Source organism: Heptranchias perlo, chromosome 12 (assembly GCF_035084215.1).
Source record: "Heptranchias perlo isolate sHepPer1 chromosome 12, sHepPer1.hap1, whole genome shotgun sequence".
NCBI classification, from domain to species: domain Eukaryota; kingdom Metazoa; phylum Chordata; class Chondrichthyes; order Hexanchiformes; family Hexanchidae; genus Heptranchias; species Heptranchias perlo.
The window spans coordinates 2592891-2607293 of NC_090336.1; the positions used below are offsets into that span (position 1 = coordinate 2592891).

Consider the following 14403-nt stretch of genomic DNA (forward strand, 5'->3'; position numbering starts at 1 on the left):
TTGTGTACGGGTTGTGATTGTGTATGGGTTGTGTTTGTGTACGGGTTGTGATTGTGTACGGGTTGTGATTGTGTATGTGTTATGATTGTGTATGGGCTGTGATTGTGTATGGGCTGTGATTGTGTATGGGTTGTGATTGTGTACGGGTTGTGATTGTGTACGGGCTGTGATTGTGTACGGGTTGTGATTGTGTATGGGTTGTGTTTGTGTATGGATTGTGATTGTGTCTGGGTTGTGATTGTGTACGGGTTGTGATTGTGTATGGGTTGTGTTTGTGTACGGGTTGTGATTGTATACGGGTTGTGATTGTGTACGGGTTGTGATTGTGTACGGGTTGTGATTGTGTACGGGTTGTGATTGTGTACGGGTTGTGATTGTGTACGGGTTGTGATTGTGTACGGGTTGTGATTGTTTACGGGTTGTGATTGTGTACGGGTTGTGTTTGTGTACGGGTTGTGATTGTGTGCGGGTTGTGATTGTGTACGGGTTGTGATTGTGTCTGGGTTGTGTTTGTGTCCGGGTTGTGATTGTGTACGGGTTGTGTTTGTGTACGGGTTGTGATTGTGTACAGGTTGTGATTGTGTCGGGGTTGTGTTTGTGTCCGGGTTGTGATTGTGTACGGGTTGTGTTTGTGTACGGGTTGTGATTGTGTGCGGGTTGTGATTGTGTCTGGGTTGTGATTGTGTACGGGTTGTGTTTGTGTACGGGTTGTGATTGTGTGCGGGTTGTGATTGTGTACGGGTTGTGATTGTGTACGGGCTGTGTTTGTGTACGGGTTGTGATTGTGTACGGGTTGTGATTGTGTACGGGTTGTGATTGTGTATGGGCTGTGATTGTGTACGGGTTGTGATTGTGTCTGGGTTGTGATTGTGTATGGGTTGTGTTTGTGTATGGGTTGTGATTGTGTCTGGGTTGTGATTGTGTACGGGTTGTGATTGTGTATGGGTTGTGATTGTGTGCGGGTTGTGATTGTGTACGGGTTGTGATTGTGTATGGGCTGTGATTGTGTACGGGTTGTGAATGTGTGCGGGTTGTGATTGTGTACGGGTTGTGATTGTGTACGGGTTGTGATTGTGTACGGGTTGTGATTGTGTACGGGTTGTGATTGTGTATGGGTTGTGATTGTGTGCGGGTTGTGATTGTGTGCGGGTTGTGATTGTGTCTGTGTTGTGATTGTGTACGGGTTGTGATTGTGTGCGGGTTGTGATTGTGTGCGGGTTGTGATTGTGTACGGGTTGTGATTGTGTACGGGTTGTGATTGTGTGCGGGTTGTGATTGTGTGCGGGTTGTGATTGTGTCTGGGTTGTGATTGTGTGCGGGTTGTGATTGTGTATGGGTTGTGATTGTGTACGGGTTGTGATTGTGTACGGGTTGTGATTGTGTATGGGCTGTGATTGTGTATGGGTTGTGATTGTGTACGGGTTGTGATTGTGTATGGGTTGTGATTGTGTACGGGCTGTGATTGTGTACGGGTTGTGATTGTGTACGGGTTGTGATTGTGTACGGGTTGTGATTGTGTACGGGTTGTGATTGTGTCCGGGTTGTGATTGTGTACGGGTTGTGTTTGTGTACGGGTTGTGATTGTGTGCGGGTTGTGATTGTGTCTGGGTTGTGTTTGTGTCCGGGTTGTGATTGTGTACGGGTTGTGATTGTGTACGGGTTGTGATTGTGTACGGGTTGTGATTGTGTGCGGGTTGTGATTGTGTACGGGTTGTGATTGTGTACGGGTTGTGATTGTGTACGGGCTGTGATTGTGTACGGGTTGTGATTGTGTACGGGTTGTGATTGTGTAAGGGTTGTGATTGTGTACGGGTTGTGATTGTGTACGGGTTGTGATTGTGTCCGGGTTGTGATTGTGTACGGGTTGTGTTTGTGTACGGGTTGTGATTGTGTGCGGGTTGTGATTGTGTCTGGGTTGTGTTTGTGTCCGGGTTGTGATTGTGTACGGGTTGTGATTGTGTGCGGGTTGTGATTGTGTACGGGTTGTGATTGTGTACGGGTTGTGATTGTGTGCGGGTTGTGATTGTGTACGGGTTGTGATTGTGTACGGGTTGTGATTGTGTACGGGTTGTGATTGTGTACGGGTTGTGATTGTGTACGGGCTGTGATTGTGTCTGGGTTGTGATTGTGTACGGGTTGTGATTGTGTACGGGTTGTGATTGTGTACGGGTTGTGATTGTGTACGGGTTGTGATTGTGTGCGGGTTGTGATTGTGTACGGGTTGTGATTGTGTACGGGTTGTGATTGTGTACGGGTTGTGATTGTGTATGGGTTGTGATTGTGTACGGGTTGTGATTGTGTATGGGTTGTGATTGTGTACGGGTTGTGATTGTGTACGGGTTGTGATTGTGTACGGGTTGTGATTGTGTACGGGTTGTGATTGTGTACGGGTTGTGATTGTGTACGGGTTGTGATTGTGTACGGGTTGTGATTGTGTACGGGTTGTGATTGTGTACGGGTTGTGATTGTGTACGGGTTGTGATTGTGTACGGGTTGTGATTGTGTATACTACAATTCAGAATATTTTAAACCCCCCAATGGTCCAGTGGGTAAATGCATCATCTGCCATGGGAGGTGCTCTAATGGCTCAGCTCAGCTGGTCTCTGCAATGAGCTCCAGTGCTCCTGCCTGCTCACTGACTGTTGCTGGGACGTGCTCTGTTTTGGTTGTTGGGTGGGGAGAGGACCAGGCTGTGCTGTACCACTCCCTACAAACAGCCTACGACACTCAATGTCCAGGTTCATACATGAAGGATGTCTGTTCAGTGAGATACTGAGGGACTGGTGCTGCCTGTAAAATCTCACCCCTGCAACAGACTGGATCCTTACCAAAGGGGACCAGGAGGAATAATTGGGAAAAAATGGATTAAAATCTGTAAATAACTGTCCTAACTGATAAGAGCTATCAACAGACAAGTTTCCCATTTATCTTCACCATAAACCCAGATTTTTGTCATCAGAACCACATGAGCTTGTGAGCCTAGACTTTCTGATTGAATACAAGCCCGACTCGACGTCTGAAGGTTTGTGATTTGTACCCGCTGAGCATGCTGCCCGCTGGCCCAGCCACAGTTTCAGGGGCCAGCTTCATTAAATTCTTCCGGCTGCTCTCCAGATGTCAGAAATGCCTGTGTTTCGGAGTTCTACGATGTGGGGAGAGGCTGCTGTAGATTGCATGCTGTCGCAGGTTTAAAGCCCAGGAGTGGCGGAAGGCAGTGTAATGCTTCCGTTTGTCAGTGAAGCAAAACTTAAGGCATGGGAATCCTGACTGTGTCCACATTTCCTAATGGGGCTGTTGCCGTCCTGCTGGGAGAAGATGGGGGCCACCTTTGGCACAGACAGACCACAGGCTGCCAGGGAGAGCTGACCAGGATGAATGGGAGTCGGTCACTACATCTGTCACTGCCAATTCCACCACTCCGTGCAGTTGGAAACACTGCAGCAAAGCAGTGCCCAGGATCAGGGCTAGAATTGGCGCAGTGATGGTCCTTTCTCTTAGGATAGTACCATATCCGGACCATCTTGCCAGTCTCCTCTGATGCCTTCACAGTCGGCAGGGCCCAGGCTACTGCTGCAGTAGCGGAAATGCTGCAGCCGACAGTCGGAAGAGCTGGACAGCAGAGGAGAGGTATTGAAGGAGGATGGTGTGATTGACTCCGTTAAAGGCTGCAGAGAAGTCAAGGTGAATGAGTCGGGATCATGGATCACGGTCACAAAGAATGTCGTTTGTGACTTTGATTAAGGCTGTGTCTGTGCTGTGGGAGGGTTTCAAACAGGGAGTTACAGGAGAGATCAGTCTGAATCTGGGAGGTGATAAGATAAGGTGCCTGGAGAGGTTTAAAAAGGGAGCGAGGGATAGACCGAGTAATTACAGGCCAGTCAGTCTAACCTCGGTGGTGGGCAAATTCTTGGAATCAATTCCGAGGGACAGGATAAACAGCCACTTAGAAAGGCACAGAGTAATCACGGACAGTCAGCATGGATTTGTTAAGGGAAGGTCATGTCTGACTTGATTGAATTTTTTGAGGAGGTATCAAGGAGGGTCGATGAGGGTGGTGCATTTGATGTAGTCTATATGGATTTTAGCAAGGCTTTTGACAAGGCCCCACATGGCAGACTGGTCAAAAAAGTAAAAGTCCATGGGATCCAAGTGGCAATTGGATCCAAAATTGGCTCAGTGACAGGAAGCAAAGTGTAATGGCTGACATGTGTTTTTGTGACTGGAAGGCTGTTTCCAGTGGGGTTCCGCAGGGCTCAGTACGAGGTCCCTTGCTTTTTGTGATATATATTAATGATTTGAACAATAATGTGCGGGGCATGATTCAGAAGTTTGCAGATGATACAAAAATTGGCCGCCGTGTGGTTGATAATGAGGAGGAAAGCTGTAGACTGCAGGAAGATATCAATGGACTGGTCAGGTGGGCAGAAAAGTGGCAAATGGAATTCAATCTGGAGAAGTGTGAGGTAATGCATTTGGGGAGAGCAAACAAGGCAAGGGAGTACACAATAAATGGGAGGATACTGAGAGGTGTAGAGAAAGTGAGGGACCTTGGAGTGCATGTCCACAGATCCCTGAAAGTAGCAGGAGAGGTAGATAAGGTGGTTAAGAAGGCATACGGGATACTTTCCTTTATATTCCATGCCTCGGCTAATAAGAGCAGGGATGTTATACTAGAACTGTATAAAACACTAGTTAGGCCACAGCTTAAGTACTGCGTACAGTTCTGGTCACCACATTACAGGAAGGATGTAATTGCACTAGAGAGGGTGCAGATGAGATTCACGAGGATGTTGCCAGGGCTGGAGAAGTTTAGCTATGAACAAAGATTGGATAGGCTGGGGTTGTTCTTTTTGGAACAGAGGAGGCTGAGGGGAGATTTAATTGAGGTGTACAAAATTATGAGGGGCCTAGATAGAGTGGATAGGAAGGACCTATTTTCCTTAGTAGAGAGGTTAATAACCAAGGGGCATAGATTTAAAGTGATTGGTAGAAGGATTAGGGGGGAGCTGAGGAAATTTTTTTTCACCCAGAGGGTGGTGGGGTCTGGAACTCACTGCCTGGAAGGGTGGTAGAGGCAGAAACCCTCAACTCATTTAAAAAGTACCTGGATGTGCACGTGAAGTGCCGAAACCTACAGGGCTACGGACCAAGTGCTGGAAAGTGGGATTAGGCTGGGTGGCTCTTTTTCGGCCAGCACGGACACGATGGACCGAATGGCCTCCTTCTGTGCCGTAAATTTTCTATGATTCTAAAGAGGAGATGAAAGGTGGATGATAGTTGATGAGGACAGAGGTCAAGGGTGAGCTTTTTGAGGAGGGGATGATGACAGTACCTGAGGAGGGTAAACCATTTACAATATCGGCTAGAATGAGAACCAGAGAGCAAAGTTGGATGATCAGGATTTTTTTGAGTATAGGGTTGAGGGAGTTGGTGATGGGTCTCATGGGATCGATGAACTTGAGGAAAAATGGGAGAACAAACAGAAAGAGCTGGTGGGTCAGGGCTTTGGTGGGGATGGGATGGGAGGAGGTTTGGTTTTTGTGAGCAAGGGGAGGCAGTGAAGCATTAGAGACCCATCCACGGATGGTTTGAATCTTGGAGAAAAAGGAGTCCATGAGCTCTTCACAATTGTTGGAGGTTTGGGGGGGTGGGGTGCAGGGGAGAGGGGTTTGAAGAGAAAAGCCAATGGTTATCTTTGCTCTCCCAATAATCCTAGAGTGATGGGCCATTTTAGCAGAAGAGAATGAAGCCTGGTAGAGTTCAATATGGTCCAGCCAGATCTGGCAATGGATATCTAAGCTAGTTGTGCACCAGTATGCTCAAGTTTGTGCCACATGGACTTGAGGGAGTGAAGATGGGGCTGTATCGGGGGACTGACTGGGATGGGAGTTGGTGAAGGTGTTACTGGGGACAAAAGTAAATAAGGTGGAGGCAAGGAGCAAATCAACAGCTTTGGAGGTATTGAGGGAAATGGAGAATGTGGTTGGAAATGATTTGGTTTTTCCAGGGTGAATGCAGGGCAAGTGGGATTTTTTTAAAATTTGTTCACGGGATGTGGGCGTCGCTGGCAAGGCTGGCATTTATTGCCCATCCCTAATTGCCCTTGAGAAGGTGGTGGTGAGCCGCCTTCTTGAACCGCTGCAGTCCGTGTGGTGAAGGTTCTCCCACAGTGCTGTTAGGAAGGGAGTTCCAGGATTTTGACCCAGCGACGATGAAGGAACGGCGATATATTTCCAAGTCGGGATGGTGTGTGACTCGGAGGGTAAAGGATATGGGTGGTGACAAAGGAGTGCTGGGGGATGACCTTGTTGGTGATCAAGACCGTGGACTAGAAATTGGTCTGTGCAGTGCCCATTTTTCGGGCGGTACCATGGCACCATTATGGTGGGCAGGAAGTGTGCACACATCTCCGGCTGGACGTGTGCTACCCGCCATATTGGGTAAATACAAAAAATATGTGACCTTTACCCACGCCCGAAGCAAGTCTTAGTTCCTTTGTATATGGAAATAAAGGGCCGAACACCACTTTGAGGCCCACTCTCCAAGATTGGTTTGGCCCGAGGCAGCCCACAGCAACACTGGCTGCACTCAGGGAAACAAGCCTAGGCTTCACCTGTTAGACCCAATCAAGAAGGGTGGTAACTTACCTGAATGTGGAGCGGGGAAGAGCAGGAGTTCTCCTGACCCCACATTAAAGGAACAGGTTGTCGCTGCTCCCCAGCCCCCCATCGTCACATCTCCCAGCCTGGGCCCCCGATCTCCTTCCCCCGACAGATTCCCAATCCCTGCCCCCCCCCCGATCCCTGGCCCGGTGATTCCCGACCCGGCCCCTAGCCCAGCCCCACCCCACCCCCACCCTGACCGCTGGCCCCAGCCTGAACTGACCCCGGACCCCTTGGCTCCAACCCAACCCCGGACCCCGACTCCCGACCCCTGGCCCCCTTCCCGACCCTGACCCGACCCCCCCCCACCTTGGCCCGACCCCTGACCCTGGCCAACCCCTGGACCCAGCCTGACCCGACCCCTGGCCCCTGGCCCCCAACCCCCAGCCCAAACCCGCCCCCAGTCCGACCCCCAACCCCCGGCCTGACCCCCAACCATGGCCCGACCCGAGCTCCGATCCTCAGTCCCAGCCCTGGGCCCCAGCCCGACTCCCAGCCCGATCCCAATCCCGAACACACTCACCTGAGGGTCGATGCGACGCTAGCAGTGGCCCGATTTTCCATAACTCTTTGCCAGCAGCTCCATTCTAATGAGGCCCAAGGCCCAATATCTGGGGAGCATTTGGGCCTCAGCTTTGAGGCTCACTGAATGCTCCCTGCACCAAAAATGGGCGTACCCGAGATTCTGGTCACGTTCTGGAATTCTGGAAGATGGTCACGCCAAGGTGGAATGGGTGGTCATGAACAGAGGTAGGAGAGTTCATTTGGAGAGAGAGGTTTCGGGAGAGCAGTGAATTCAGAGGCTAGCGAGCAATCGGTGCTGAGATGGAGATTGAAATGGTCAAAGACGAGACGTCGCTCAGTGCTGGAGGAAACAGTGCTTGTTTTGCACATTCTTGCACTACTGCTCAGCTGATACTGGAAATGTCCACAGCGGTACTTTGAAACAACACATTTGCATAAATGTTGTGTGGTTGTGACTTGCAGCCATTGGCAGAGCTGTGCCTGTGGTAGAGTTTATCTGCTGGCTTGCTCGCCGTATGTGGCATAAATCATGATGGTTTTCCTGGTGATAAAAGTCTGCACCTCAGACACAGGGATCTTACTGGTACCCCGACAACAGAATATAGAGGCGCCCTCTGCCTGGATGTTCTAGTGTGGGGTTACCAGCAGGTGGATGCCAATGGTTTCAGGTGGAGCCTGACCTGCCTGCCATCCCCCTGTTGTTCTCCTCCTCTTCCTCCAAAACATTACTGGGCTTAAAAATCCATGGCCGTTCTGCCGCACACCCAGTATCACGTCAGTGGGAGTCCACTGAAAGAGCCCCAACTTAGGATGGGAGCTGGATACGCTGCCCTTAACACTGGAGTTTCCAGGATGGCTCTCGGGAGCGGAGCCTATTCCCGTCCCAAACAAGGCCATCGGCATAAGAGGGGTGAGGCTGGGCAGGGCATTCCCTACGTCAGGAGTTGCCAATTTCCTGGCCCTCATCAGGACAGGGTATCGTGTCGGTAGTGGTCTATCTGGTGAAGCAATGGCAATGGGACCCATTGGGGGTCCAGGCTAGAGTAGTGGCCTGGACCCCTGAAGAGAAAGTGCATTTAAAAAATATACATTTAAAAGCCGACCCCTTACAAAGGCCTTTCCAGCTTCCTCAGCGCAGGTGCCCCAGATAGACTCTTGGTCATACGTCATCCACTACTGGCATTTAAATGGAGGGCCTCCCCCTGACCCCGTGAACTTTGCCAGGGTCAATGGTTGGGGTCCTGGGAAGACACACCTTAGTACTTGCACAGAGATCCCCATCCCGACCCTCAGATTCTCAAAGACATTGCAGCGATAGGACAGCTGGAGAAGAAAATATGCAGCACCAGAGCAACGGGCGCAATGCTGTATAGACGGGAGGAGAGATTTTCCTGGCTCTGTGCATGAGCGCAACAAATATTAGAAACTGGAGCGAGGGGGAAGGTCCATCCGCAAAGGAACCCACATCATTTTCCAATATGACCCAGGAAAACCTCCCCATTCAGTCGCACCAGGAACAACAGATCAAAGAAGGTTTCAGCAATGGCCTGAGAATGTTGAACTCTCAATCCTGGTCTCTTTACACTGACGGTGGGAAAAGAAACAGCATGAAATAGGCGTAAATGACAGAAAATCCAGGCACGTGAAATGATCAAGTCATTGTGCACTCATTCACAGAGAGCTGCTCACAGACTGGCGGTGCTTCCTGCACCAATTTAAATACTAATCGGGCAACATGAGGAGAGCCGCAGGTAACAAATCTCCACCCAACTTTCCATCGGCCCGAAAAGCAGGTGATGCCGATCAGAAAATTTAGGCATAAAGTCAATGGGAAGATGCTGAAAGGTGTGGAGCGCAGGTAGATAAAGTCATAAAAAGGCCAAAAATCAGTTGGATTTTATCATTTGGGACATTGAGTAGAACGGTAAAGAGATGGAGCTAACTGTGACAATGGTCAGGCCGCAGTTACAGTACCGTGCACAATGTTGGCTGCCCCAATATGAAAAAGGCTCGAAAGCCACAGAGAACGGATTGAATAAATTCACCAGTAAGATACCAGGGATGAGAAACTACAGTTACAATCAGATACTTGAGATTTTTTTTTCCACTGGAGGGGAGAATGTTAAGAGGAGATTTAATGCAAGTTTTTAAAATGATGAAGGGTTTAGTTGGAGTGAACGGGGAAAGAAGACTGTTTCCTCTGGGGGGAGTTTGTGATGAGGAATCGTCCATTTAAAATTGCCATTAAGAGAGTGAGGAGAGAGATCAGAAGAAGTATCTTTATGCAGAGAGTTGTGAGACAAGATGGTTGAGGCAGAGACCATTGCATTTTGTAAGGGAAGAGTAGATAAAGATTTGGGGCAGTATGGGGAGAGAGCAGTGGGATTAGTTTTGGATTGCTCAAGCAAAGACATGGAGGGACAAATGGCCTCTCTCTGTGCTCTGAACTTCTGTAGTGTTTGTCGATTGGCATGAAGGCTAAGCACATGGCAATCAATTCAGTCAATCCTACATGTAAAAACCACTTACAATATTTACCCCAAGTGATGGCTTCCTCCAGAATAAAACGTACTGAATGAAAGGCAGGTGCATGAGTTTATAGATAAAAATCTCAAGATACAAAGAACATTCCATATATTGCATAAATAGTTAATGATTAGTAGTTTGGTGCAGCACATAGTCAAAAAAACTATCGTTGGGAATTCCCTTGGGGATTCTGCCGATCGGCTGCCCTAATTTCAGCTGATTACTGGTGGAAAATGGGCTTCCAGCCGATCTTCTGCCGAAGTTACGGCAGCCAATCGGCAGGACTCTCGAGGAAATTCCCGGCATTAATTTTCATCGCAGTGTAAGATCAGTCCTTTTAAAATATTCTTTGACGCAAGAAAAACTTACAGCAGAACTGAAGGCTTCTCCAGTTGATGCAGACGCCAGCATCTAAGCAGGCTTTAGCGTAGACTGCGATGGCACCGCACAGACAGTCACAGTCTCCAAATATCTCACAGCCACACGTGGTCTGGACGCAGCTTTCATAATACGGAACTCGATAAACCTGTCAGCAAAGAGAGAAGGGAAAGAGCCACACAAAACTGCTAAAAGTCGCCCACTCAGCCTCCAGTTGTTTTAATGACCTCTCTGCTCAACACTATGAAGATCACTGGTATGTCAACCTGTTCTGAGCATTGATTTACACGTTGTCTGGTCTCACGGAAGAGCTGTGAATTCTAGCCCAAGCACAGCAAGTGAACTTGTTGCACTGCTATATCAGTTATTTCAGTACCTTCAGTCCGTGTGAAAGCCTGACTGCATTGACAGGGATACAAATGGCCTATATGGAGTTTCTTGGGTGGGCCCTGGTTAGTTCTGTATTCTGGTTGTTGGAGAGCAGAAAACAACAGTAGTTTAGTTATGTGGCAGGCAATGTGTACAGGCAGATGGGGCATGATTTTGACCCTGAGCCGGGTAGGGAGCGGCGTGGGTGGGTGGGGGGGAACGATTTTCGGGTATGAAACCCGGAAGGTAAGTTGGCGGGTCGTGATCATCAGCAGATTTTCCTTCCGGATGCCCAGCTTGATTGACAGGCAGGCTGGCTGTTGGGCAGGAAGGTCTGTGGTAGCAGGCTGTAGCTGGGGATCGGAGGGAGGAGGGAGGGATCCTGGGGCCAGAGAGAAGATCAGGGGGCCGGGGAGAAGGTCAGGGAGTGGGGAGAAGATCAGGGGGCCTCAGAGAAGATCGGGGGGTCGGCAGAGAATATCGGGGGGGGCCGTGGAGAAGGTCAGGGAGTGGGGAGGAGATCAGGGGGCCGCAGAGAAGATTGAGGGGACGGGGAGAAGATTGAGGGGACGGGGAGAAGATCGGCGGAGGGGCGGCAGAGAAGATCGGGGGGGCCGCGGAGAAGATCGGGGGGGGCCGCGGAGAAAGTCAGGGAGTGGGGAGAATATCAGGGGGCCGCAGAGAAGATCGGGGGGTTGGCAGAGAAGATCGGGGGGGCCGCGGAGAAAGTCAGGGAGTGGGGAGAATATCAGGGGGCCGCAGAGAAGATCGGGGGGTTGGCAGAGAAGATCGGGGGGGGCCGCGGAGAAGATCGGGGAGTGGGGAGAATATCAGGGGGCCGCAGAGAAGATCGGGGGGGGGCAGCAGAGAAGATCAGGGAGGGCAGCAGAGAAGATCGGGGAGGCCGCGGAGAAGGTCAGGGAGTGGGGAGAAGATCAGGGGGCCTCAGAGAAGATCGGGGGGTCAGCAGAGAAGAACGGGGGGGGCCGTGGAGAAGGTCAGGGAGTGGGGAGAATATCAGGGGCCGCAGAGTAGATCGGGGGGGGGGGCAGCAGAGAATATCGGGGGGCCGTGGAGAAGGTCAGGGAGTGGGGAGAAGATCAGGGGGCCTCAGAGAAGATCGGGGGGTCGGCAGAGAATATCGGGGGGGGCCGTGGAGAAGGTCAGGGAGTGGGGAGAAGATCGGGGGCCGCAGAGTAGATCGGGGGAGGGCAGCAGAGAATATCGGGGGGCCGTGGAGAAGGTCAGGGAGTGGGGAGAAGTTCGGGGGGGCAGCAGAGAAGATCGGGGGGGGGGTCGGGGAGAAGATCGGGGGGTCCACGAAGAAGATCAGGGGGGAGCGGGGAGAAGATCGGGGGGTCCGCGAAGAAGATCAGGGGGCCGGGGAGAAGATCGGGGGGGCCGGGGAGAAGATCAGAGGGAGCGGGGAGAAGATTGGGGGGAGTGGGGAGAAGATCGGGGGGGAGTGGGGAGAAGATCGGGGGGGAGTGGGGAGAAGATCGGGGGGGCCGGGGAGAAGATCGGGGGGGGAGAAGATCGGGGGGAGCGGGGAGAAGATCGGGGGGAGCGGGGAGAAGATCGGGGGGAGTGGGGAGAAGATCGGGGGGAGAGGGGAGAAGATCGGGGGGGCCGGGGAGAAGATCGGGGGGAGCGGGGAGAAGATCGGGGGGAGTGGGGAGAAGATCGGGGGGAGCGGGGAGAAGATCGGGGGGGCCGGGGAGAAGATCGGGGGGAGCGGGGAGAAGATCGGGGGGAGCGGGGAGAAGATCGGGGGGGCCGGGGAGAAGATCGGGGGGAGCGGGGAGAAGATCGGGGGGAGCGGGGAGAAGATCGGGGGGAGCGGGGAGAAGATCGGGGGGAGGGGGGAGAAGATCGGGGGGAGCGGGGAGAAGATCGGGGGGAGCGGGGAGAAGATCGGGGGGAGCGGGGAGAAGATCGGGGGGAGCGGGGATAAGATCGGGGGGAGCGGGGAGAAGATCGGGGGGAGGGGGGAGAAGATCGGGGGGAGCGGGGAGAAGATCGGGGGGAGAGGGGAGAAGATCGGGGGGAGCGGGGAGAAGATCGGGGGGAGCGGGGAGAAGATCGGGGGGAGAGGGGAGAAGATCGGGTGGGAGTGGGGAGAAGATCGGGGGGAGTGGGGAGAAGATCGGGGGGAGTGGGGAGAAGATCGGGGGGGCGGGGAGAAGATCGGGGGGAGCGGGGAGAAGATCGGGGGGAGCGGGGAGAAGATCGGGGGGAGCGGGGAGAAGATCGGGGGGAGTGGGGAGAAGATCGGGGGGAGCGGGGAGAAGATCGGGGGGAGCGTGGAGAAGATCGGGGGGAGCGGGGAGAAGATCGGGGGGAGCGGGGAGAAGATCGGTGGGAGTGGGGAGAAGATCGGGGGGACCGGGGAGAAGATCGGGGGGAGAGGGGAGAAGATCGGGGGGAGCGGGGAGAAGATCGGGGGGAGTGGGGAGAAGATCGGGGGGAGCGGGGAGAAGATCGGGGGGAGCGGGGAGAAGATCGGGGGGGAGCGGGGAGAAGATCGGGGGGAGGGGGGAGAAGATCGGGGGGAGCGGGGAGAAGATCGGGGGGAGCGGGGAGAAGATCGGGGGGAGCGGGGAGAAGATCGGGGGGAGCGGGGAGAAGATCGGGGGGAGCGGGGAGAAGATCGGGGGGGCCGGGGAGAAGATCGGGGGGGGTGGGGAGAAGATCGGGGGGAGTGGGGAGAAGATCGGGGGGGGGGGGAGAAGATCGGGGGGAGCGGGGAGAAGATCGGCGGGAGCGGGGAGAAGATCGGGGGGAGCGGGGAGAAGATCGGGGGGGAGCGGGGAGAAGATCGGGGGGAGCGGGGAGAAGATCTGGGGGGGGGGCCGTGGAAAAGATCGGGGAGGGTCGCGGAGAAGATCGGGGGGGGCCGTGGAGAAGATCGGGGGGGGCCGTGGAGAAGATCGGGGAGAAGATCGGGGAGGGTCGCGGAGTAGATCAGGGGGCCGCGGAGAAGATCGGGGAGAAGATCGGGGGGGTCGCGGAGAAGATCGGGGAGAAGATCGGGGAGAAGATCGGGGAGGGTCGTGGAGAAGATCGGGGAGAAGATCGGGGAGAAGATCGGGGAGAAGATCGGGGAGGGTCGTGGAGAAGATCGGGGAGAAGATCGTGGAGAAGATCGGGGAGAAGATCGGGGAGAAGATCGGGGAGGGTCGTGGAAAAGATCGGGGAGAAGATCGGGGAGAAGATCGGGGAGAAGATCGGGGAGAAGATCGTGGAGAAGATCGGGGAGAAGATCGGGGAGGGTCGTGGAGAAGATCGGGGAGAAGATCGGGGAGAAGATCGGGGAGAAGATCGTGGAGAAGATCGGGGAGAAGATCGGGGAGAAGATCGGGGAGGGTCGTGGAAAAGATCGGGGAGAAGATCGGGGAGAAGATCGGGGAGAAGATCGGGGAGAAGATCGTGGAGAAGATCGGGGAGAAGATCGGGGAGGGTCGTGGAGAAGATCGGGGAGAAGATCGGGGAGAAGATCGGGGAGAAGATCGGGGGGGGCCGTGGAGAAGATCGGGGAGAAGATCGGGGAGGGCCGTGGAGAAGATCGGGGAGAAGATCGGGGAGAAGATCGTGGAGAAGATCGGGGAGAAGATCGTGGAGAAGATCGGGGAGAAGATCGGGGAGAAGATCGGGGAGGGTCGTGGAGAAGATCGTGGAGAAGATCGGGGAGAAGATCGGGTGAAGATCGGGGAGGGTCGTGGAGAAGATCGGGGTGAAGATCGGGGAGAAGATCGTGGAGAAGATCGGGGAGAAGATCGGGGAGGGTCGTGGAGAAGATCGGGGAGAAGATCGGGGAGAAGATCGGGGAGGGTCGTGGAGAAGATCGGGGAGAAGATCGTGGAGAAGATCGGGGAGAAGATCGGGGAGAAGATCGGGGAGAAGATCGGGGGGGGCCGTGGAGAAGATCGGGGAGAAGATCGGG

The 14403-nt window shown here is 53.4% G+C and overlaps 1 protein-coding gene across 1 annotated transcript in view; it reads right to left on the reverse strand.

Annotated features, from left to right (window-relative positions):
• The window catches only part of LOC137328116 (mucin-6-like), a 553886-nt gene that overhangs the window by 80548 nt on the left and 458935 nt on the right, over positions 1-14403 (reverse strand). Inside the window, exon 30 of the mRNA XM_067994296.1 lies at positions 10083-10239. Within this exon, the coding sequence (XP_067850397.1) occupies positions 10083-10239 (157 nt within the window). The remainder of the gene's footprint in view (positions 1-10082; positions 10240-14403) is intronic.